Raw genomic sequence first — 23,624 nt, 5'->3', positions numbered from 1 at the left:
TCAAGTATGGGAGGCTTTTGGCATTTCTCACATTCGTACTGCGGCTTACCATCCTCAGACCAATGGTCTGGTAGAGAGATTTAATAAGACTCTTAAGACTCTCTTGCGAAGGGGGTTGGGGGGCTGTACAGATGAGTGGGATCGCCTCCTGCCATTTGTCTTATACGCTTGTAGGGAGAGTGTTCAAGCTTCATTAGGAGTTTCTCCTTTTGAATTAATGTACGGGAGGGCTCCTTGGGGGATTTTGGATATTCTGAGAGAACAATGGGTGCCGCCGGATAAAGGAGACTGTACGGTGGTCTCTTATCTTTTTGACCTGAAGGGGAGGTTGCGACGGTTGGGGGGCTACACTCAGGATAGATTGGGTAAGAGTCAAGAATACCAGAAATCATATTATGATCGGGGAGTGAAAGAGAGAGGGTTTGAAGAAGGGGAGAAGGTCATAATAATGATAGCGGATGCCCCTCATAAATTTGAAAGTAGGTGGAGAGGACCGGTGGTGATTACTAGGAAATTGGGGCCGGTTACGTATGAGGTGATGAATGAGAGGGGGAGAAAGCAAACATATCACGTTAATGTGTTGAAGTTGTGGAGAGAGAGGAAGGTGATGTGGGGAGGGACTAAGGAGTTGGAGGAGGAGGATCTGGGGCCTCAGATCTCGGACATTTTTAAGTCTCTGAAACCTCAGATTGCTGGAGAATTGAAGGAAGGTCAGCAGCAGGAACTTAGGGCACTCCTGGATGAATTCCAGGATGTCCTTACGTCCTGCCCGGGGGAGACGCATTTGATGGTGCATGAAATTGTTACAGAGCCCCGCCGGGTGGTTAGGCAGAGGCCCTATAGGCTGTCCCCGGTTAAACAACAAGAGGTGGTGAGACAGGTGAAGGAAATGTTGGAGTATGGCATAATTGAGGAGTCATGTAGCCCTTGGTCAAGTCCGGTGGTGCTGATGCCAAAGAGGGATGATACCTGGCGGTTTTGCATTGACTTCCGCCAGGTTAATGCCCTGTCTTTTCCGGATGCCTATCCTATGCCGCGCATTGAGGAGTTGATAGATAGGTTGGGTTCGGCACAGTACCTTTCTACGCTGGACTTGACCAAGGGATATTGGCAGATTCCGTTATCTGTGGAGGCTCGGCCCAAGACGGCATTTTCTACTCCCCTGGGGCTCTTTCAGTTTAAGAGGATGCCGTTTGGGTTGAATTCTGCAGCAGCGTCCTGCCAGCGTTTGTTAGGTAGGATTTTACGTCCTCATCAGAGTTATGCTGCAGCCTATTTAGATGATGTCATCATCCATAGTGAGGATTGGGCTATGCACATGAGGCAGGTCAGAAAGGTGTTAGCGGCTTTTCGGGATGCGGGGCTCACACTTAATCCCCAGAAATGTCACTTCGCGCAGCATGCGGTAAAATATCTGGGATATAAGGTGGGGGGGTGGACAGGTGAGACCCTTGCTGGATAAAGTACAAAGCATTAGGGAATTTTCGTATCCAGCTACTAAAAAAGGGCTTTGAAGTTTTCTTGGTCTAGTCGGGTATTACCGCAGGTTCATTCCTCATTTCGCCTCGCTAGCAGAGCCTTTAACTAACATGTTAAAAGGGAATCGGCCGAATCAGTTGAAATGGGGGGAGGAGGAGGAGAGAGCCTTTCAGTGCGTTTAGTGCTATGTGAGGAGCCGGTGTTGAAGGCGGTGGAATGGGAAAAACCTTTCATTCTGCAAACTGATGCCTCAGGGGTGGGGTTGGGGGCAGTGCTTTCTCAGATTCATGACGAGGAGGAGCATCCGGTGTTATATTTGAGCCGTAAACTCCTTCCTCATGAAAAAGGGTACGCCACAATTGAGAGGGAGTGTCTGGCCATTAAGTGGGCCACACAAATGTGCCAATACTACTTAGAGGGATGTCCCTTTAGGCTCATTACGGATCATGCCCCCCTGAAATGGTTAATGCAGATGAAGAATGCTAATGCCAGACTTATGTGTTGGTACCTGGACTTACAACCCTTTCAGTTCCGGGTGGAACATCGGGCGGGGAAGCTGTTGGGGAATGTAGATATTTTGTCCCGAATGGCCAGTCAGGGGGATGAAGGAGTCAAGCCTCGGGAGGGTAAAAGATTCTTAAGCAGGGGGGTATGTAAGGAGGAGGTAGAAGGAAGGCAGAGAAGAGCTGATAGGGACAGTAAGCGAGGAAAGGAGAAAAACCCTCAGAGGGGAAAAGGGAGTAGGAGACTGATGAAAAGGGAAGAGAACTACAGAGCCCAGCAACACTTGCAAGGGAGGAGGGAACAAGAGAAACAGTACCACAACTCCCAGCAGGTGGTAGAGTCAGGGGGTGATTGGGAGATAGAGGATAATCAGGGGGAGGACCAGCACCTGGGAGAGAGGGTGGGGGAAGACTCCATGGAGTAGATTGAACTAGGAGAGGAAAGCGAAAGGAAAGAGGTTGGGGAGGAGCAAATGGAGCATGGGCGTAGCTACGGGTGGGCCTGGATGGGCCCAGGCCCACCCAGTTTAGCTTCAGGCCCGCCCACCCAGAGGCAGAGTCCGTCTCTACCCTCTCCCACTGCTGCCGCAGCCCGCAGCGCTTCATTTAATGCTGTCGGCGCTGCTGTTGCACCTCACAATCTCCCACCCCCACGACGGCACTTACACTTCACTATGGCGCTGCCTGACAGCAACTCTACAGATGCGGCACTGACGGACGTCCTGCTCCGGGGCCTTCCCTCTGCCGCGATGATGTAACTTCCTGTTTACGGAGGCGGGACGCGGAAGGCCCCGGAGCAAGACATCTGTCAGTGCCGCATCTGTAGAATTGCTGTCAGGCAGCGCCATAGTGAAGTGTAAGCGCCGCCACGGGGGTGGGAGATTGTGAGGTGCAACAGCAGCGCCGACAGCATGATTAAACCTGGAAGGGTTTCCTCTCACTTACAAAACATGACAAAACCGGCAGTTGAATTTAAAAGAGTGACAGGAAATCCTCTCAACAAAACCTTCTATGCCACCCTGGACTGGATGCCTTCGGGGGCAGGAAACTTTCTCTGCAGTGCCCAGGTAAAATTATATATATTATAAAATGGTAGTGGGCTTCTGGGTGGGGGTGGGCTTTGCAGTGCTCAGGCAAAAAAAAAAACCCTTTTGTTGGGCACCTGGGTGGGGATGGGGGATTGTGAAGGGCAAGGCTGATGCCATGCTAAAAGGAGGGTTGTGGGGGTTAGGATTGGGCAGAGCTGATCCCGGGCTACAGGGAAGGATGTGGAGGTAAGGAAGGGCTGATGCCAGACTAGAGGGAAGGGCAGGGCTGATGCTGGGCTAGAGGGAGGTTATTATTTAGTATTATCCCAAGAAATACTACTCATACCTATATACATAGTGCCCACCCATATTAGCTCTAGGCCCACCCAAAATGTCAGGTCTGGCTACGCCACTGAAATGGAGTTCTTTTGCTCAGGACAAAGAGAGGTGGAAAAGGAAGAGACTGCAGAGAGACAGAAGCCAGAGATTTGAGGGCCGCTAAGTGACAATGCCTAGATGCGGTTGGGCTTCATGGAACTGTGGGAATTAATTACCTGAAGGAGGTCAGTCTGAACATTTGTGGGAGGTTGTCAGATTGTTGGTGTCTGGCAAATGAGGGTGGTGAAAATGCCTCTAACTCCTAGGCAGTAGCAGAGAGGAGCGGAGGAATAGACTGAACCACAGGTTTTCCCAAGTCTTTAGCTAATTCTAAGACTGAACTGTTATTTGTTTGGTGTGTTGGAAAAGTGAAGCAAAGTGCACGGAGACCAACAGCTGTGGTACAGTGATCATACTGTTTTCCCACTGGTACCGCAGTGGAATAAAGTACTCTGCAGGATAAATTTGGTACTGTGAATAATTACTTTTTGCAAGTGAGCAGAAGCAGTTTCTCTTAGGAGGTGGATTAGCCCCAGTTGTGTGGGGGAAGACAGACAGCACAGAGAGGTGCGGGTCGAGAGCGGACAGCACAGAGAGGTGCTTGCTGACAAAGTGCAAAATGATGCACATTGCGAAGAATAATCCAAATTGTAGTTATCTGATGCAAGGTTTCAACCTAGGAGTCAGCACCCAAGAAAAGGATCTAGGTGTCATTGCGGACAATACTCTGAAATCTTCTACTCAGTGTCTGGAGGTGGCCAAAAACAAACAGAATGCTAGGAATTATTAGGAACGGGATAGAAAATAAGGTAAATAATATTATAATGCCTCTGGATGCTCAGCAGATCAAGATTGGCAATACCATAATTAAAAGGTAAGTAATTAAAAATGTCACCTGCAGAAGAATCCAATATCTGAAAAGCACCTCAGCTGGCCCAGAATGACCTCTGATCTTCCCACATCTAGACTCAGCTAACCAGCACAGGGAATAAGGTGATCCCAGGTCAATGGCACTGTTTATCCACTCAAACACTCCTCCCATTCCCCTAAAACAGGGAAGAGGCCACCAGGATGTTCCCCTCAATGGGAGCAGCAAACCATACTCCTCAGACTAGATGGACCATTGGTCTGACTCAATATGGGTATTCTTATGTTCCTATGACATCACAAAATATTAGTAGCTGAGTAATGGTACAGCAGTCTCTCCAAATCTAAGTTGTAGGTTCACCCATATAACTTCAGTTTTATTTGGGTTAAGTATTAGCTTATTTAAGATTATTTTGGATCAACAAAATGAGCTATATAATAAGTTGGAGTCCATTAAACAAGTTGAAGACCAGAGTATTTTTGTTCAGCGATATAAGGAACATCAAAAGCAGATGAATATATATATATATATAAACAAGAATTGAGTGCACAGAAAATCAGTAAATTTGAATTGAAGATGAACTAGATAATACCCAGAGTAAAGCGAAGATATATACCTGTAGAAGTTATTCTCTGAGGATAGCAGGCTGATTGTTCTCACATGTGGGTCAACGTCCATGTCGGCCCGGGAATCGGCATTTTGCAAGCAAAAGCGTTCCTCAGTTAAATCAAAAGCATAAAAAGAAGCAATAACAACTCCAAAGGGGAGATGGGCAGGTTTGTGAGAACAATCAGCCTGCTGTCCTCGGAGAATACCTGCTACAAGTAAGTATCTTCGCTTTCTTCGAGGACAAGCAGACTGCTTGTTCTCACGTGGGTCAACGTCCGCATCGGCCCGAGAACCGACAATTGTGTGAGCAAAATATTTAAAAATCTTACCAGTCTTCTGGCGTGCATGCAGCACGCACCACACATCCACGGCCATATTCCCGCCCGTCGTGTGAGCGTTCCCACTCAGTTTAATCAAAAAGCAAATAAACAACAAACAACAACTCCAAAGGGGAGGTGGGCAGGTTGGTTTGTGAGAATAATCAGCCTGCTGTCCTCGGAGAATAACTGCTACAGGTATGTATCTTGGCTTTCTCCGAGGACAAGCAGGCTACTTGTTCTCACATGTGAGGTATCCCTAGCACCCAGGCTCACTCAAAACAATGAACATTGGTCAATTGGGCCTTGCAATGGCGAGGACATAACATAGATTGACCTGAAACCATAAACAACTAACTGAGAGTGCAGCCTGAAACAGAACAAAAATGGGCCTACGGGGGTGGAGTTGGATTCTAAACCCCGAACAGATTCTGCAGCACCAACTGCCCAAACCGACTGTTGCGTCTGGTATCATGCTGGAGGCAGTAGTGAGATGTGAATGTGTGGACTGATGACCACGTTGCAGCCTTTCAAATCTCCTCAATGGAGGCTCACTTAAAGTGAGCCACTGACGCAGCCATGGCTCTAACATTATGAGCCATGACATGGCCCTCCAGAGTCAGCCCAGCTTGGGCATAAGTGAAGGATATGCAATCTGCTAGCCAATTGGAGATTGTGCGTTTTCCAATGGCGACTCCCCTCCGGTTGGGATCAAAAGAGACAAACAACTGGGCGGACTGCCTAAAGGGCTTCGTCCGCTCCACGTAAAAGGCCAATGCTCTCTTACAGTCCAAGGTGTGCAAACTGCTTTCACCAGGGCGGGTATGAGGATGGGGAAAGAATGTTGGCAAGACAATTGACTGGTTCAGATGGAACTCAAACACCACCTTTCGCAGGAACTTAGGGTGCGTGCGGAGGACTACTTTGTTGTGATGAAACTTGATATAAGGTGCATGCACTACCAAGGCCTGAAGCTCACTGACTCTATGAGCTGAAGTAACTGCCACCAAAAAAACAACCTTCCAGGTCAAGCAAATGGCAGAAATTCAGTGGCTCTAAAGGAGCTTTCATCAACTGGGTGAGAACGACTTTGAGATCCCATGACACTGGTGGCGGTTTGACAGGGGGCTTTGACAAAAGCAAACCTCTCATGAAGTGAACAACTAAAGGCTGTCCAGAGATAGGCTTACCCTCTACAAGGCGGTGATAAGCACTAATCGCACTAAGGTGAACCCTTACGGAGTTGGTCATGAGACCAGACTCTGACAAGTGTAGAAGGTATTCAAGCAGGATCTGTGTAGGACAAGAAAGAGGATCTAAGGCCTTGCTGTCACACCAGATGGCAAACCTCCTCCATTTGAAAGAGTAACACCTCTTTCTGGAATCTTTCCTGGAAGCAGGCAAGACATGGGAGACACCCAATGAGGCGAATTCTAAGCTCTCAACATCCAGGCCATGAGAGCCAAAGACTGGAGGTTGGGATGTAGAAGCGACCCCTCATTCTGAGTGATGAGGGCTGGAAAACACTCCATGGTTCTTCGGAGGACAACTCCAGAAGAAGAGGGAACCAAATCTGACGCGGCCAGAAGGGTGCAATCAGGATCATGGTTCCGCAGTCTTGCTTAAGTTTCAGCAAAGTCTTCCCTACTAGAGGTATGGGAGGATACGCATACAGAAGGCCTGTCCCCCAGTGTAGGAGAAAGGCATCTGATGCTAGTCTGTTGTGGGCCTGAAGTCTGGAACAGAACTGAGGGACATTGTGATTGATCTGAGTGGCAAGAAGATCCACCGAGGGGGTGCCCCACGCTCGGAAGATCTTGCGGACTATGCCCATGTTCAGTGACCACTCGTGAGGTTGCATTATCCTGTTCAACCTGTCGGCCGGACTGTTGTTTACACCTGCCAGATAAGTGGCTTGGAGAAACATGCCGTGACGGCGAGCCCAAAGCCACAACTGGACGGCTTCCTGACACAGAGGGCAAGATCCGGTGTCCCCCTGCTTGTTGGTGTAAAACGTGGCAACCTGATTGTCTGTCTGAATTAAGATCACTTGGTTGGACAGCCGATCTCTGAAAGCCTTTAGAGAGTTCCATATTGCTCAATTCCAGAAGGTTGATCTGCTCTGCAGACCTCTTTCCTGAAAGGACCAGGCTCCTTGAGTGTGGAGCCCATCTACATGAGCTCCCCACCCCAGGAGAGATGCATCCGTCGTCAACACTTTTCGTGGCTGAGGAACTTGGCATGGTCGTCCCATGGTCAAATTGGATCGAATTGTCCACCACTGAAGAGAATTCCGAAAGCTGGTGGACAGTGGGATTACATCGTCTAGATCCCCCGCAACTTGAAACCACTGGGAAGCTAGGGTCCATTGAGCTGATCTCATATATAGACGTGCCATGGGCGTGACATGAACCGTGGAGGCCATGTGCCCCAGAAGTCTTGACATCTGCCGAGCCATGATCTACTGATACGCTCGAACCATGGACACCAGGGACAGAAGGTTGTCTGCCCTTGCCTCAGGAAGATAAGCTCGAGCTGTCTGAGTGTTCAACAGAGCGCCAGTGAATTCCAATTTTTGGACTGGGGAGAGATGGGACTTGGGATAATTTATGATGAACCCCAGTAGCTCTAGCACCCGAAAAGTCATTCGCATGGACTCCAGAGCACCCTCCTTCGAGGTGCTCTTCACCAGCCAATTGTCAAGATAAGGAAACACATGCACTCCCAGTCTGCGTAGCGATGCTGCGACTACAGCTAGGCATTTGGTAAACACTCTGGGCGCAGATGCCAGGCCAAAAGGCAGTACATGGTACTGAAAGTGCTGTGTTCCCAGCCGAAATCGAAGATACTTCCTGTGAGCTGGAAGGATCGAGATGTGTGTGTAAGCAACCTTTAAGTCCAGAGAGTGTAGCCAATCGTTTTCCTGAATCATGGGAAGAAGGGTGCCTAGGAAAACCATCCTGAACTTTTCTCGAACACGAAATTTGTTCAGGGCCCTTAGGTCTAGGATGAGACGCATCCCCCCCCCCCCCCTGTTTTCTTTTGCACAAGGCAGTACCTGGAATAGAATCCCAGCCCTTCTTCCCCTGGTGGAACGGGTTTGACCGCTTGGGCCTATAGAAGGGCGGAGAGTTCCTCTGCAAGTACCTGCTTGTGCTGGGAGCTGTAGGACTGAGCTCCCGGTGGGCAATTTGGAGGCTTGGATTCCAGATTGAGGGTGTATCCTAACCAGACAATTTGAAGAACCCACCGGTCAGAGGTTATACGAGGCCACCTTTGGTGAAAAAACATTAACCTCCCCCCAACCGGCAAGTCATCCGGTACGGACACGTTTACTGAGGCTATACTGAACTGGAGCCAGTCAAAAGCCCATCCCTTGCTGGGAGCCACGGTGGCCTTAGGCGCACGCTGTTGACGAGAACGAGCGTGCTGGGACTGAGCCTGGGCAGGCTGCCGAGAAGCAGGAGTGTACCTACGCTTAGCATAGGAAGCACTCTTCTTCCCTCCAAAAAACCTCCTAGATGAGGAGGTAGAAGCAGAAGACGCCCGGCAGGAGAGAGAATCCATAGCATCATTATGCTTCTTGAGTTGGTCAACTAGATCCTCTACTTTCTCACCAAAAAGGTTATTGCCTCAGCAAGGAACATCCGTCATCCGCTGCTGGACCGAATGATCCAGATCAGAGACATGCAGCCATGAGAGTCTGCGCATCACTATAACTTGGGCAGTGATCCTGGATGCTACATCAAAAGTGTCGAACATTCCCCTGGCCAGGAATTTTCAACACGCCTTCTGCTGCCTGACCGCCTGGTGAAAAGGCTTGGCCTGCTCCGGAGGGAGTGCATCAACAAAGCTAGACAGTTGCCTCACTGAATTCCGAAAGTGGATGTTCATGAAGAGCTGGTATGTTTGAATTTTGGCAGCGAGCATAGCGACTGATACGCCTTCCTCCCAAAAGAGTCCTAGATTCTCTGCCTGGGGGCGCCGAGGCATAGTCCCTAGTGCTCTTGGCTCTTTTGAGGGCGGAGTCCACCACCATGTAATTGTGAGGTAGCTGAGACCTCATCAATCCAGGCTCACCGTGGATCCGATATTGGGATTCAGCTTTCTTCAGGATCACGGGATTAGGCAGAGGGAACGACCAGAAGGACTTCCTTCAGTACATTATGCAAAGGAGCCATTGTAGCCTCTGTAGGTGGAGAAGGATAATCCAGGACCTCGAGTATCTCAGCCCTGGGCTCATCCTCCACCTCCAAAGGGAAGGGAATAGCCGCAGACATTTCCCGGACAAAGGAGGTAAAGGATAGACTCTCCAGTGGAGGGAGGGGAAGGTTCAGAGGGAATCCCATAGGACTCATCAGAAGAAAAATACCTGGGATCCTCCTCTTCCTCCCACGAACGCTCATCTTCAGTATCAGACAAGATATCCTTCAGAGCAGTCCGAAACTGAGCCTGCCTCGACGCCGACGCCTGCCTGGACTTCGGTGAAGCTTCCTCCACCAACATCGAAGGGGAGTCAACCTGGGTGGCAGGCGGCACCGAGGTCGGGGACCTCACCACAGGCGAAGGGCCAAATGCCGCTGCAACAGACAGTACGGAAGGCGCAAGCACCCCCGACACCGAAGCAGACTGGTGCAGCAATCCTTCCAGAAGTTCCGGAAGCAGGGCCCTGATGCACTCGTCGAGAGCCACTGTCAGACAAGCCTGCGGGGTTGGTAAAGGTGGCAGAATCTGTCGAGGCTCGGGAGTAGGTACCGGGCTGCCTGGAGACTGACGCATCGGCACCTTTTGAATAGAGGGGGAGCAATCCTCTTGGTGCCGACGCTTCTCAGGTGCCGAATCCCTCGACACCCCGGAGCTCCCGGCACCGTGTGTCGAAGGAGAACGATGACGGTGCTACTTTGCCTTCGCCTGACGTCAGTCATTGAGACTCCTCGGTACCGATGAGGACGTGGAATCCTCATTCCTCCTTGAGGCTGAGTCCGATGAAGGTCAGTCCAGGGGGGCCTGCATAACAGGAGGCCTCAAGGCAGGTGGAGACCCACTCGATGCCTCATTGCTCCCAGCGCGAGTTGGTCTCTCAGCAGCCATTCCTCTCTCCCCGACGTCGATGCTCCTTTCGATGTCAACGCCGACAACCTTGGTACCAACATCGACGCCAACGTCGAAGGACTGGACCGAGCCCCCAAAAGCTTCTCTCGTTGGGCTTCTCAAAACGCTTGGGTCCGTTTCTTCATACGAAGACACAGACTACGAGGGGCTGGGCTATGAACGGGCCCAAGGCACTGGATACACCACGCGTGGGTATCGGTACCTGAGATGGTCTGGTTGCACCGAGTACAACATTTGAAGCCGCTGGGTGTCTTCAATGACATGGAAGGAAAAACGGCTTCTGCAAAATCAAAAGACGCGATTGTGCCTGTTAAAAGAAAAAAGGGCACGAAAAGAAGGGAACAACCCGACCTAAGCTGGACGCCTAAGGCCACCTTCGAAAACGAAGGAAACTTTAAAAGGGCAAAAATAAAGAAAACTACGGGAAGTTTCTTTTTTTTTTTTTTAACTGTAAAATTTCTAAGAAAAGGAAAAGAAATTAAGGCAAAAGCCACAAAACGAATAAGACTCTTTCCCGGGCCTGAGAGGAGCGGAGCAAAAAACTCGACTGCACCTCAACACGGAGAAAAAATAACTGAGGAACGTGTTCACACTACGGGCGGGAAATTCGTGCGTGCTGCACGCATGCCAGAAGCCTCTAGCAAGACTTTTTAAATATTTTGCTTGCAAAATGCCGATTCCTGGGCCAACGCGGACGTCGACCCACATGTGAGAACAAGCAGCCTGCTTGTCCTCGGAGAATATATATTTCTGGATGGATAAAAATTGATTCTGGAAGAGCAGAATGAACAGTAAAAAGTGGCTTTTACAAAGTTGTGCTATTTTTCAAGGGGCATGGCAAGATGGCGGGCTAAGCTTACCTTGGTATATGGCTACTCCAATTGTTGGCTGGTGAAAATGCTTCTTTATTTTTCTCTGTCTTTTTTCTTGTTTTGTGGATGCCTCATATGAAGCACAAAGGGATGGTAAAGGCTCAGTCACCCCTGGCTCGTACATCCTCCCCAGCACAGCAAAATTTGAATCGCTATGCCCTAAGTCGCCTGTAATTGGAATCTGGAGCGCTGGTGGGAGTGGAGGTGGAGGGGCAGATTATATGAGTGGTTATAGGTGTTGGGGAGTTACATTTATGGGATGGGGAATGGGCACTGTGAGTGATGTGGGTGATATATTGTACACATGCCTCACTTGTTCAGATATGGTAAATATACCATTTACAGAAATGAGCACTGTATGCATTTATTCCTTGTTGCAATGCCATTTTGGTGTGAATGTGCATGCTCCAGTGCTAGTGGTGCCTATTCCTCCTCTTCTACGTCCCTATCCTGTGGTTCCAACCCTTCAGGGAGTGGTACTCTGTGCTTTAGTACAAGGTTGTGCAGCATATAGCAGGACATGAATATCTGGCAGTGGCAATGTGCCCTGTCGTACTGCTCTTCTGCCTCATCCTAGGGTCTGATAATGGGAATCATTAGCTATCTTCTTTGTGGGTAGTCCTAATCACCTGTGTGAGATGGGGCGCATGAAAGAATGGGCATGAGGTGAGAGGGAGACCGGGTACGTGCTGTGGGATAGTATCCCAGCTGCCTGCACTTAGGTACTGTGAGCCAGGCTCTAGCATATAGATATCTGTGGTTGTGGTAGCATCTGTCTGTGTGCTTTTTACCTATGAACCAGCTGCCAGTGATCTCTCTGCTCTTGAAATGGTCATGGATCCCCAAGTATGCCAGGATGTATGAATCATGGCAGGATCCAGGGAAGTGCGAGAAGGTGTCAGTGATCTCCCTGTACATTGCAGACTACTTGCATATTGAGAGAGGGGGAGATCTTTCTGTTGCAGTAAGTGGGCTGTTGCAGTAGGTAGACTCTCTCCTTTTTGAGAGCCTGAGGGCCACATGGGAGCAGTCAGTGACACCGAAGACAGAGGGGAAGCAGGTAACTACATAGAATTGGGTCACTGTGTGTTGTCTCTGCTGCTGGTTGTGGGGGAATATAATCAGTGGTGTATGAGAAGTGCTGTGAAGAACTGTATGATGTGCTGGAAGACGGCTGAGGCCTGCAGTTGCTGCCAGACCAGTTTGGAAACTACCAGTGGCCAGAAAAGCTAGTACAGAGGTGACTTTGAGGTGCATGAGCACAGGTTGCTTCTTGCAAGTGGTGGTGCAGAGGATGAGCTCCAACTGTTGATAAAGAAGCAGAATGGCTGACTCATTGAAATGGAAGCACCCTATGCACTGCTCCTTAGTGAGGTCAAGGAATTCTGTCCTGGTCTATATATCCTGCGATAAGGATGTGGCCTGTTGGCTTTCCTCTCCTCCCGGTGTGCCTCGTGCAGCATTGCCTCCACAGCCCACAGGTTCTGGCAACACATGACCAAACAACTCTCACCACCAATACCCTGAGTTTTCTCCACCACCATTAACACCTAGATGCACACAGTGCAGCAGTACAGACACTAAGAAACCTACCTCACTACTCAGAGACACCACTTCTCTTGCACACACAAACACAGGCACAGAAAGCACACGAGATTGGGACTAGGAGGCAGCAGGGAAAACAGACAGAAATGGACTTGGTTCAGGGATGGATGTCAGGGGGCTCACAGGTAGGTGGGGATGAGTCTCAGGAGAATGGTTCATAAAGACAAGCAGAGCAGAGGGTTGAGAGATAGGCTCCAGAAGGATTTTGGCAGGGGAGGAACTAATAGGGGTGGAACATGGGCAGACCTGGGAGTCAGACTCATAAGTACATAAGTATTGCCATACTAGGACAGACCGAAGGTCCATCAAGCCCAGCATCCTGTTTCCAACAGTGGCCAATCCAGGTCACAAGTACCTGGCAAGATCCAAAAAAAAGTACAATATATTTTATGCTTCTTATCCTAGAATAAGCAGTGGATTTTCCCCAAGTCCATTTTAATACTGGTCCATGGACTTTTCCTTTAGAAAGTCATCAAAACCTTTTTTTAAACCCCGCTAAGTTAACCGCCTTTACCCCATTCTCTGGCAATGAATTCCAGAGTTTAATTACACGCTGAGTGAAGAAACCTTTTCTCAGATTCATTTTAAATTTACTACTTTGTAGCTCATTGTGTGCCCCCTAGTCCTAGTATTTTTGGAAACAGTAAACAATCGATTCATGTCTACCCATTCCACTCCACTCATTATTTTATAGAACTCTATCATATCTTCCCTCAGCCATCTTTTCTCAAGCTGAAGAGCCCTAGCTGCTTCAGCCTTTCCTCATAGGGAAGTCGTCCCAACGCCTTTATCATTTTCATTGCCCTTCTCTGTACCTTTTCTAATTCCATTATATCTTTTTTGAGATGCGGTGACCAGAATTGAACACAATATTTGAGGTGCGGTCGCACCATGAAGCAATACAAAGGCATAATAACTCCTCATTTATGGTTTTCCATTCCTTTCCTAATAATACCTAACATTCTATTTGCTTTCTTAGCCACCGCAGCACACTGAGCAGAAGGTTTCAACGTATCATCAACGAAGACGCCTAGATCTCTTTTCCTGGTCGGTGACTCCTAATGTGGAACCTTGCATTACATAGCTATAATTCTGGTTCCTCTTTCCATTACGTAGCTATATCAGCTCTCTTCCAGTCAGCACCAAAGCAAGCAGTCACAGAGACAGGCCATGGAGGCACTTATTTGTGCTTTATAGGTGGACAATTTCCAGCACATCGATGTGATACCTGGAATCAATGATACACGTCGGGAACAATGCACTGCCCATGACACAGCCATGACACTACTCCTTTTTCAATGTATTCGCTGCATAGACGTTTTTCTCTAAGGTGTTGTAGACTAGTGCTTTATGCAGGGATATCCACATCTTAAACACAAATAGGGCTTCTAAAATGACCAACTTAATTTGGAAATAACAACAGGCACCTTTATCTTGTTTAATTGATAGCCATGCGAGAAAGGAATGGTAAATAAGCATGGGTGTAGTTTGACTGTTTCATTTGGGGGGGGGGGGGGCAAAGGATGGGGCAGAGCATATTAGCATATTCATTTGCATATATATATATATATATATATATATATATATACATGCAAATGAATATGCTAATATGGAGGAAGGAAGGAAGGGAAAAAGAGCTGGCTTTTTTGGGGAATAACCAGTGGTGTGCTGGTAAATTTTTAACAACAGGCTCTCTCCCCGGTCCACCTCGGTACCCCCCCCCCTCCACCTCTGCGCCCCCCCCCCCAAATTACAGAGCTGGCTATAGCCGAGGGGGGGGGGGGGGCAATGCATTACTCTCTCCAGGAAAAAACTATTAAATGATCCCAGGTTCCAATCTAATTCATGTTTAATGTGGGATAAAATGCCATAAATAAGTAAATAAATATAAACTTTTATGTTGAGCACCTGATTCTCAAGGTGAACATATTCCAAACACTGTAATGAAAATAAAATGAGTTTTTTTCTACCTTTGTTGTCTGGTGACTGTTTTTCTGCTCATGCTGGCCCAGTATCCGATTCTGCTGCTATCTGTCCTCTTAACTCCGTTTCCAGGGCTTCCTTTCCATTTATTTCTTTCCTCCTTTCTTCTTCATTTCTGGTCCTCAGCTTCTGCCTATTTTCTCCATCCATTTGCAGTTATTCTCCTCTCTTCCTTTTCCCTCTTCTCATCTCATTTCTCACTCTTCCCTCCCCTCCACCCATATCCAGCATTTCTTCTCTCTCCCCTGCCCTCCATCCACCCACCCATGTCCAGCAGACCTGCTCTCCCCTGCCCTCCATGCACCCATGTCCAGCAACCCTCCTCTCCCCTCCATCCTCCCATGTCCAGCAACCCTCCTCTCCCCTCCATCTACCAATGTCCAGCAACCCTCCTCTCCCCCCTGCCCTCCATCCACCCATGTCCAGCAACCCTCCGATTCCCTGCTCTCCATCCACCCACCCATGTCCAGCAACCATCCTCTCTCCTCCATCCACCCATGTCGAGCAATCCTCGTCTCCCCCCTGCCCTCCTCTCCGCCATCTTCCAGCCCTCTCCGCTCCCCTGGTCATCCATCTTCCGTCTGCCCTCTGCTCCCCGATAGTAGCCCTGCTGGTTTCCTTTCTGCGCTGCTGCCGCCGCCGCCCTGCCTTTAAAAAATGTATTTTCCCTCAAGGCGGCCAGCGTTGAAGCGAAGGCAGCAGGCTCAGCTCAGTTCCTGCCTTGTTCCTTCGCATCATGGCTCCGCCCTTGCGCAAACAGGAAATACGTCAGGCAAGGACGGAGCCATGATGCGAAGGAACGGAACAAAGGCAGGAACTGAGCTGAGCCTGCTGCCTTCGCTTCAACGCTGGCCACCTCGAGGGAAAATACATTTTTTAAAGGCAGGGCGGCGGCGGCAGCGCAGAAAGGAGACCAGCAGGGCTACTATCGAGGAGCAGAGGGCAGACGGAAGATGGATTAGCGGGGCGGGGGAGCGGAGGCGAGCCGGCTCGCACGGGCCAACAACCGGCTCGCAAGATGCCAGAAAATTTAACAAACGGCTCTTGCGAGCCGGTGCGAGCCGGCTCCAGCACACCACTGGGAATAACCATAATGAATATGTATGAGATATCAAGCCAGCTCCTTCTCCCTTCCTTCCTTCTTTCCTCCTTACCCAGCACTCCCTCTTCCTCTCCAGTAGTATTTCCCCACCCCCTTTCCCATACCATACCAGTGTTGACCTTAGAAATGCATAGGCTCTATATGTAGATCCTTCAAAAGGTAGTGTGTCATGACTTAGGCTCTACACACTTTCTGATGTTTTGGTGCCACCTCAGTAAGGCCAACACACAATCTCTCCACTGCAAAACACTATACCCAAACTTGTGCAAAAACACACTCATAACCTTACTAAACCATAACAGCACTAATTTCAAGGACAGGACGAGCTACAACCTTATGCGTGAAAAGGCAGAACTGTAATTACACCAGGCTCTAAAACACCAATACACTACCTCGTGAAAAAAAAAGCAAAACAAAAAGGGCTGCGAATACTACATGCTAGCAGAATACTGCACCTTGATCACACATGAAAAACACATGACACAACAGACATGACACAAGGAACTAGAAATCAAAAAATATGAAGGCAAAATACTGAACTGGAAAGTTAACTCAGCATGCAGCAATACCAGAAAAATTGAAACTTACATGCAAAATATCACAGATGCACATTTCAAAAAGCTGACATATTCCAATTAATAAATTCTGAATAAAATATTTTTTTCTACCTTTGTTGTCTGATCATTTAGTTTTTCAATTCGCTTTGGTCCCAGTGTCTTCTGTTTTATGCAGTGTCTTCTTTCCATGTGATATTTTTCCTCTCACCATGTCCACCATTCTCCTGTGTCCTTATGCGTCCTGTCTACCATCTGTAGCCCTGCCCCTCTCCTTCCTCGAGTTTTAGTATCTGCCCTCAACGTGTTCCAAACCAGCCCTTAAACTCAGCAGTTTCCCCTCCATCCATATCCAGCATTTCTCCTCACTCCCTTCCCCTCCATCCATGTGCAACTACTTTCTGTCTTTCCTCTCCCTCCATCCATGTCCAGCATTTCTCCTCTCTCCCTTCCCCTCCATCCATGTGCATCTCCTTCCTTTGTCTTTCCTTCCCTCCATCCTTGTCCAACATTTCTCCTCTCTTCCCTGCCCTCCATCAATGTGCATCTCCTTCCTGACTTCTCTCCCCTTCATCCATCCGTCCAGCAACTCTCCATTCTCCCCTGCCTTCTCCTCCATCCACCCGTATCCAGCAAATGTCCTCTGTCCCCTGCCCCCTCCATTCATCCATCCATGTTCAGCAATTCTCCTCTCTCCCCTGCCCTCCCTGCCATCCATCAATGTCCAGAAACTCTCCATTCTCCCCTGCCCTCTCCTCCGTCCATCCATATCCAGCAAATTTCCTCTCTCCCCTTTCCCCTCCATCCATGAATGTCCAGCAATTCTCCTCCTTCCCCTGCCCTCCGCTCCATGTACAGCAATTTCTATTCTCTCCCCTGCCCTCCTCTCCATCCATCCATGTCCAGCAACTCTCCATTCTCCCCTACCTTCTCCTCCATCCATCTCCAGCAAATTTCCTCTCTCCCCTGTCCCCTCCATCAATCCATGTTGTCCAGCAATTCACCTCTCTCCCCTGCCCATCCTGTTTCTTTCCATCCCCTTCCCCATTCTATCCAGCGTCTCTCCCCCCCTCAGCATCTCCCATCTCTCTCTTTCTCTCTCCTACTGGCAGCCTGGAGGAACCGTGAACTTACGTGCTCTTCCCTTTCCTTCTCTGCCTCTCGTTCTCTCGCTCGCTCAGTCCCTCCCTCCCTGCGCGGGGCCGTACTCTTGCTGCGTGCGCCGCTGCCGGCTTCCCTCCTCTGTCTTCCCTCCCCTCCATCCATGTACAGCATTTTTCCTCTCCCCCTCCCCTCCATCCATGTTCATCTCACTTCCTCTCTCTTCCCTCCTCTCCATCCATGTCCAGCATTTCAACTCTCTCCCCTCCCACCATCCTTGTGCATCTCCTTCCTCTGTCTTCCCTCTCCTCCATTCAAGTCTAGTATTTCTCCTCTCTCCCTTCCCCTCCATCTGTGTGTATCTCCTTCCTCTGTCTTTCCTTCCCTCCAACATTTCTCCTGCCCTCCCCTCCATCCATCCATGTCCAGCAACTCTCCTCTCTCCCCTGCCCTCCCCTCCCATCCATGTCCACGGTAAACCTACAAAACAGATGAGGATGTGATTCCATGTTTCCCAATGAAAGGAGAGTTTAATTCTACTTCCATTTAATTTTAATATATTCCATCGTCTTTATAAACACTAGACTTCCCAAGGCAGATTACAACCAGACAGTGAGGATGAACCCATCAGGAAACAGAATATTCTCACTGAAATCTAGCATCTAAATTGTATAGAATAACAGTGAAGAAAAATGAGCACAAACTACAGAATTTATAATTGCTGTTTCTACTAGCTACAATAATTTTTGAAGTTGTTTTAGTGATATTCAATTATTTATTTTCTCCTCTACCTTGTAAGACACTGCCTACCCAACAAAAACAGTGTTAGACTTGTTAAAGATGGACCAACAATAAAGATCGACAACGTGGATGCAGCAGCTCACAGGTTTGCTTGCTGTGTTTTGAGTGAACGGCGACGGCTGCTCGGGGGAGTGGAAATAGACATTTACCAAATGGCTTCCTTCCTTACACTCCACTCTCAAGTACCGAAGTTGCAGCGGTGAACTGGCGGGCCGCGGTAGTAAAAGCAGCAAGCAGGCAGGCTCAACTCTGTCGTTCGCTTCCCTGCCCTCTCAGCGTCCTGCCCGCCCAAAAGGAAATGACATCAGAAGAAGGCGGGACGCAGAGAGGGCATGGAAGCGAAGGACGGAGTCGAGCCTGCCTGCTTGCTGCTTTTACTACCACCGCCCGCCAGTACCAGCACAAAAAAAGCACTGGGTAAGACTAAATCATTTGGGGGGCAATGCTCCCCCTCGCCCCCCCAAACTACGCCCATGTAAATAAGGCAAGTGTTGGTATTAGTACGGAACTCAGAGTAAAAAAGAGACAAGCGGACCCTGTGACCTGGAAGCATTTTGTCAGCCACTGTAAGGGTCTAAGACAAGGACACCTAACCTTTTTTTTTTTAATCACAAGCCAACATCTAGGTTTGCTCTCTTTTTGTCTGCATATAGAAAGACATGAATCAAGAATCAAGAAGCTGGTACTAAAAATAAAAAAGCTCAGCTGTTTATAGCAATAATTAATCACAGGGCCAATTGGAAGGAGGCACAGAAAAAGGTAGAGGCCAGGAAGGATAAAGTTGGGAAGAGAGACTAGAAAGCAAGTCCCAATTACAGGATCACTTCCTGCCATTCTAAGGTTCTTTTCTTTTTGTGGATTATCTGACTTAACAGCACAGGAATTGCTCTACTGTGTACCTAAAAGTCTCCAATATTACCTCTCTGTCTTCTCCATTGGTTCTTATTTCTTCCATACAAGATGTCAAATCAGCAACGGTTTCCTCAGCTTTTTCCAGGTCTCTTGTTTTGACTGTGAGCTCATGACTGGTTTTGGACAGCATGTCTTTTGTTGACTGTAGCTCAGTAGTAAGGCATGCAACTTTCTCTAGGGTTTCATTCTTTTCAAGAATTACAGATTTTTGAAACAAAAATATATAAATGTTTATATTAATATCAAAAATACTAGATAAATGAGACATGATAGCTATAATGAAAAATGCACCAGACATGAAATGCAAAATTATGACAAGAAATTCTTAATACATTCTTGCTCTTTGTTGACATCACAATATATTAACAGCTGAGTAATGGTAGAACAACCTCTTTATATCTAAATTGGAGGTTCACCCATATAGCTTCAGTTTTATTTGGGTTGAATATTAACTTATTTATGGGCCCTTTTATTAAAGGGCATTAAGCCCTTAATGTGTGGTTAATGAATGCCAACAAGCTATCATAATACTACACCAACCCAAAGAACAGAACTCGCTGTTAGCACTCCATCCACCCATAGGGAAAATAGTGTTTCTTCAATTTACTCTTTTGTTCTTCGTTGTTACAAAAACGATTCCAAGAAAATTCAAATTGCAAAAATGCATAAATATATTGAGATTTATATGGGAACCCTCAGAAGACACCACTTACGGCATAATCATAAATGTTTTTTTACCCAGTGGCATAGCGTCTCCTCATCGGGCGATCCCTTGGTGAACTATTTTATAGTGCTAATATTAACTAATACACTACAAAAGTGCTCGAAGCTACAAGTGTACCCAGCTACAAGTGCTTCAACAAAACAAAAAAACTTTGAAAAACTTATCTTGAATTCCTCTCCGTGTCTCTTGCTGTTGGAGGCCGCTTAGGCTTTCCCTAGATAACGCCCGACACCGCGGGTTTCAATTCTTTCATCAGGGACTCGGGTTAGACATTGCCCGTATTCCATTCTCAACAGTCTAAACTCTCAGACATCGGTAATTCTCCCAAATGCACTCAATTGTTCTTCACAGGCGCTTTTTTATGGCTGCAAAATGTCGTCTCCAAGTTGTGACGTCACTGTAAAAACAAAAATCCGGCATAGGAGGAGATGTTGTTATCACAACCCGTTGGTAACATCATTGAAATGTCTTAAAATAGATGAATATAATCACACAGTGTTTTAATCTGAAATATACTGAATCAAATATTCTTGAAAAATGTTAAAGAAATAAAATAAAACAAAATTATAATAATAGATGAAACAAGAGACACCAATTAAAATAATTTGATCCAAGTCAGTTCAATCCTATATGTTCAATACCATAAATATAATTAAATCATTGAGTTCCATTCCACCGATTCGTTGAGCCCATAAGGGCTCATTGTTTGTAGCTTATGTATCCACCATTGTTCTCTCCTAGTTAGAGCAGTGGTGCGATCTCGTCCGCCCTTCGGCTCGCACACCTGCTCAATTATAAACCATCTGAGATCTGTAAACATATGTTGATGTTCAATGCAATGAGATACTAGTGGAGCTGATAACGTTTTCGTATGTAGCCTACTTTTGTGTTCTATCAGACGTATTCGCATTGTTCTAATCGTGCGACCTACGTAATATAAAGAACAAGGGCAATAAATGATATACACCACATATGATGAAAGGCACGTGGTCTGTTGTTCAATCTTATACACTACATTTAACACACTGAATACACCAGATAATACGTCACGACCAGAGGAATATTTAAGTACCGAGTTGGCATCTCTGGATCAATATCATTTTTCATTAAGACAAACTAAATTAAAGAAATTTCAACGAGAGCAACAAGATTACGCCTTGGGTCCCATTTATGAGTGGCTTGATCGGGAGGGGCAAGTTCAACAACAGCAGTATACTAAGAATATACCGGAAGCTTTGACAAGCTCCGAAGAAGGTTCGGACAGTGGATACAGTGTTCAATCTCGTCGGCGAGGAAGAGGTGGTCGATCGCGTAGAAGGGGCAACCGAAGAAAAGGTAATTGGGATAGACAACAACAAGTACAACAAGTACAGCAATACTATCATCAACCAAGTTACCAGACACCTATGTTATCAGTACCTATGGATTCAGGCTATGTACAACAAATGCCTATACATATGGCTCCGACTCACATGCGGACCCAGGTGTCGGGGGGGATTCCTCCCTCATCTACAACAGCATCTATACCACTTTCTTCCAATATGACGCCTCAAGTATCGTTTTCACTGTCTAGACCTAATATACCCCCCGTCAGTATAGGGGGAACCTCATTACCTTCAACTCAACCTTTTTTAGGGGGCACAGGTCCGGTGACAAGATCCAGCCAGTTACGCAATCAAACGTAATCAATATATCGGACAAACAATTAACGGGGGATCAATTACAAGTATTGGAACGAGGGCTGTCTTTTGTCCCCACAGTAGCATATAACTCTTTCAATACTCGAATTGATTTGGCTCGAATATTTCGTAATTTACAAGTTAAATTATTTTTTTCTAAAGGTACTAATATGATAAGGGACGCGTCCATTTTTCGCCCGAAATCACGTTGGGTTCCACCTGGACCCATGGACTCGCATAAAGCTATGTTTAAAGCTTTAGTCCTTCGAGATCTGGATTATTTAGAAACCAAACAAATCGGGAGGAATTATAAACGTGGTGTGAATATACCCTGGAATGAACGGAAGGCCTTACAGGAACTAGCCACAGATCCAGATATCATCATTCGTCCGGCGGATAAAGGCGGTTCCATTGTTATTCAAAACAAACAATCTTATGTACAGGAAGCATCCCGTCAGTTGTTGGACCCAGAGTTTTATCAAGTGCTAACGTCCGATCCAAAAGAGACTCTACAAGTGACAATTTCTGAGTTAGTACAAGAAGCAGTTCAACAAGCAATGTTAACAAAAGCAGAGTCTAGATTTTTGCAACCTCTGGAACCACGCACTCCAGTGTTTTATACGGTGCCCAAGGTGCATAAAAGCCTAGCACAACCTCCAGGACGCCCAATAGTGTCTCTTACTGGTACAATCTTAGAACCATTATCTAAAATGTTGGACCACTTTCTTCAACCGTATGTTAAACGGGCAAGGTCTTATATACAAGACACTGCTCATTTCTTAAGATATGTTGAGGAAATAGGTAATCTGTCCCCCACAGATATATTGGTGACATTGGATATTGAGGCTTTATACTCAAATATTCCACAAGAGGCGGCCTTAAAGATAGTCCAGAAAACTTTGGGACATCGAAGAACAGAGGAAAGGATTTCAGTTGATTTATTAATGTCTTTTGCCACTCTGGTACTTAAGCACAATTATTTCGAATTTGACCACATATTTTACCTACAAAAGAAGGGAGTTGCCATGGGTATGGCAGCAGCCCCGAGCGTGGCTAATTTATATGTGAGCCAATTTGAGGAGGACAATTTATACCAGTCACACTGGTATATAGATAACATCAATAATTGGCTTCGGTTTATTGATGATGTCTTTTTCTTATGGAATGGGACTGAATATCAACTGAAGCAATTTTTACTGTGGTTGAATAATAAGGACAAAAATTTAAAATTTACGATGAATAGCAGTTGTATTGATATTGCGTTTTTGGATACTTTGATATATAAGTCCGGAGGGAAATTACATGCTACGGTGTATCACAAACCCACCGACCGTAACACCCTTTTGTCATGGAATAGTCATCATCCATACAGATTAAAGTGGGCTCTTCCCATCGGCCAGTTTCTACGTCTTCGTAGAATCTGCTCTACAGATGAGGCTTTTAAGACTCAAGCGGCTATGCTTAAACAAAAGTTGCATGCAAGAGGTTACTCACAGAAATGTATACAACAAGCATACAAAAGAGCGCGGTTTGCTCAGCGTTCATTATTACTACTGAATAAGGATAAAGAACAAATGGAAAAAATGGTATGTGTACTGGGTTTTTCTACCCTGGCACCTGAGGTCGCATACTTAATTCAGAAACATTGGCAAGTGCTAACATTCCATTCAGCATTCCAAGAACAACCATGCATTGCGTATACTCGAGGCAGAAACCTTAAGGATCAGTTAGTACATACACAGTTTCACTCGGTGGATCAAAGAAAAGAACCAGGATGTCATCAACCGTGTGGACAGTGCCAATTTTGTGTACAAACTGATCAGATGACACAATGGGTTCATGTTAGCACCCAGCGAACGTATAAGATTGAACAACAGACCACGTGCCTTTCATCATATGTGGTGTATATCATTTATTGCCCTTGTTCTTTATATTACGTAGGTCGCACGATTAGAACAATGCGAATACGTCTGATAGAACACAAAAGTAGGCTACAT

General features: G+C 47.0%; 1 protein-coding gene across 1 annotated transcript in view; it reads right to left on the bottom strand.

The window, feature by feature from the left end:
- Positions 1-23,624, bottom strand: part of CCDC158 (coiled-coil domain containing 158) — a 1,152,460-nt gene that overhangs the window by 366,790 nt on the left and 762,046 nt on the right. The window contains exon 20 of the mRNA XM_030192135.1: positions 19,232-19,411. Within this exon, the coding sequence (XP_030047995.1) occupies positions 19,232-19,411 (180 nt within the window). The remainder of the gene's footprint in view (positions 1-19,231; positions 19,412-23,624) is intronic.

This window comes from Microcaecilia unicolor, chromosome 2, assembly GCF_901765095.1.
Source record: "Microcaecilia unicolor chromosome 2, aMicUni1.1, whole genome shotgun sequence".
NCBI lineage: Eukaryota > Metazoa > Chordata > Amphibia > Gymnophiona > Siphonopidae > Microcaecilia > Microcaecilia unicolor.
The sequence above is the reverse complement of the archived record's forward strand: the minus strand, read 5'-3'. Positions and strand labels throughout refer to the sequence as shown.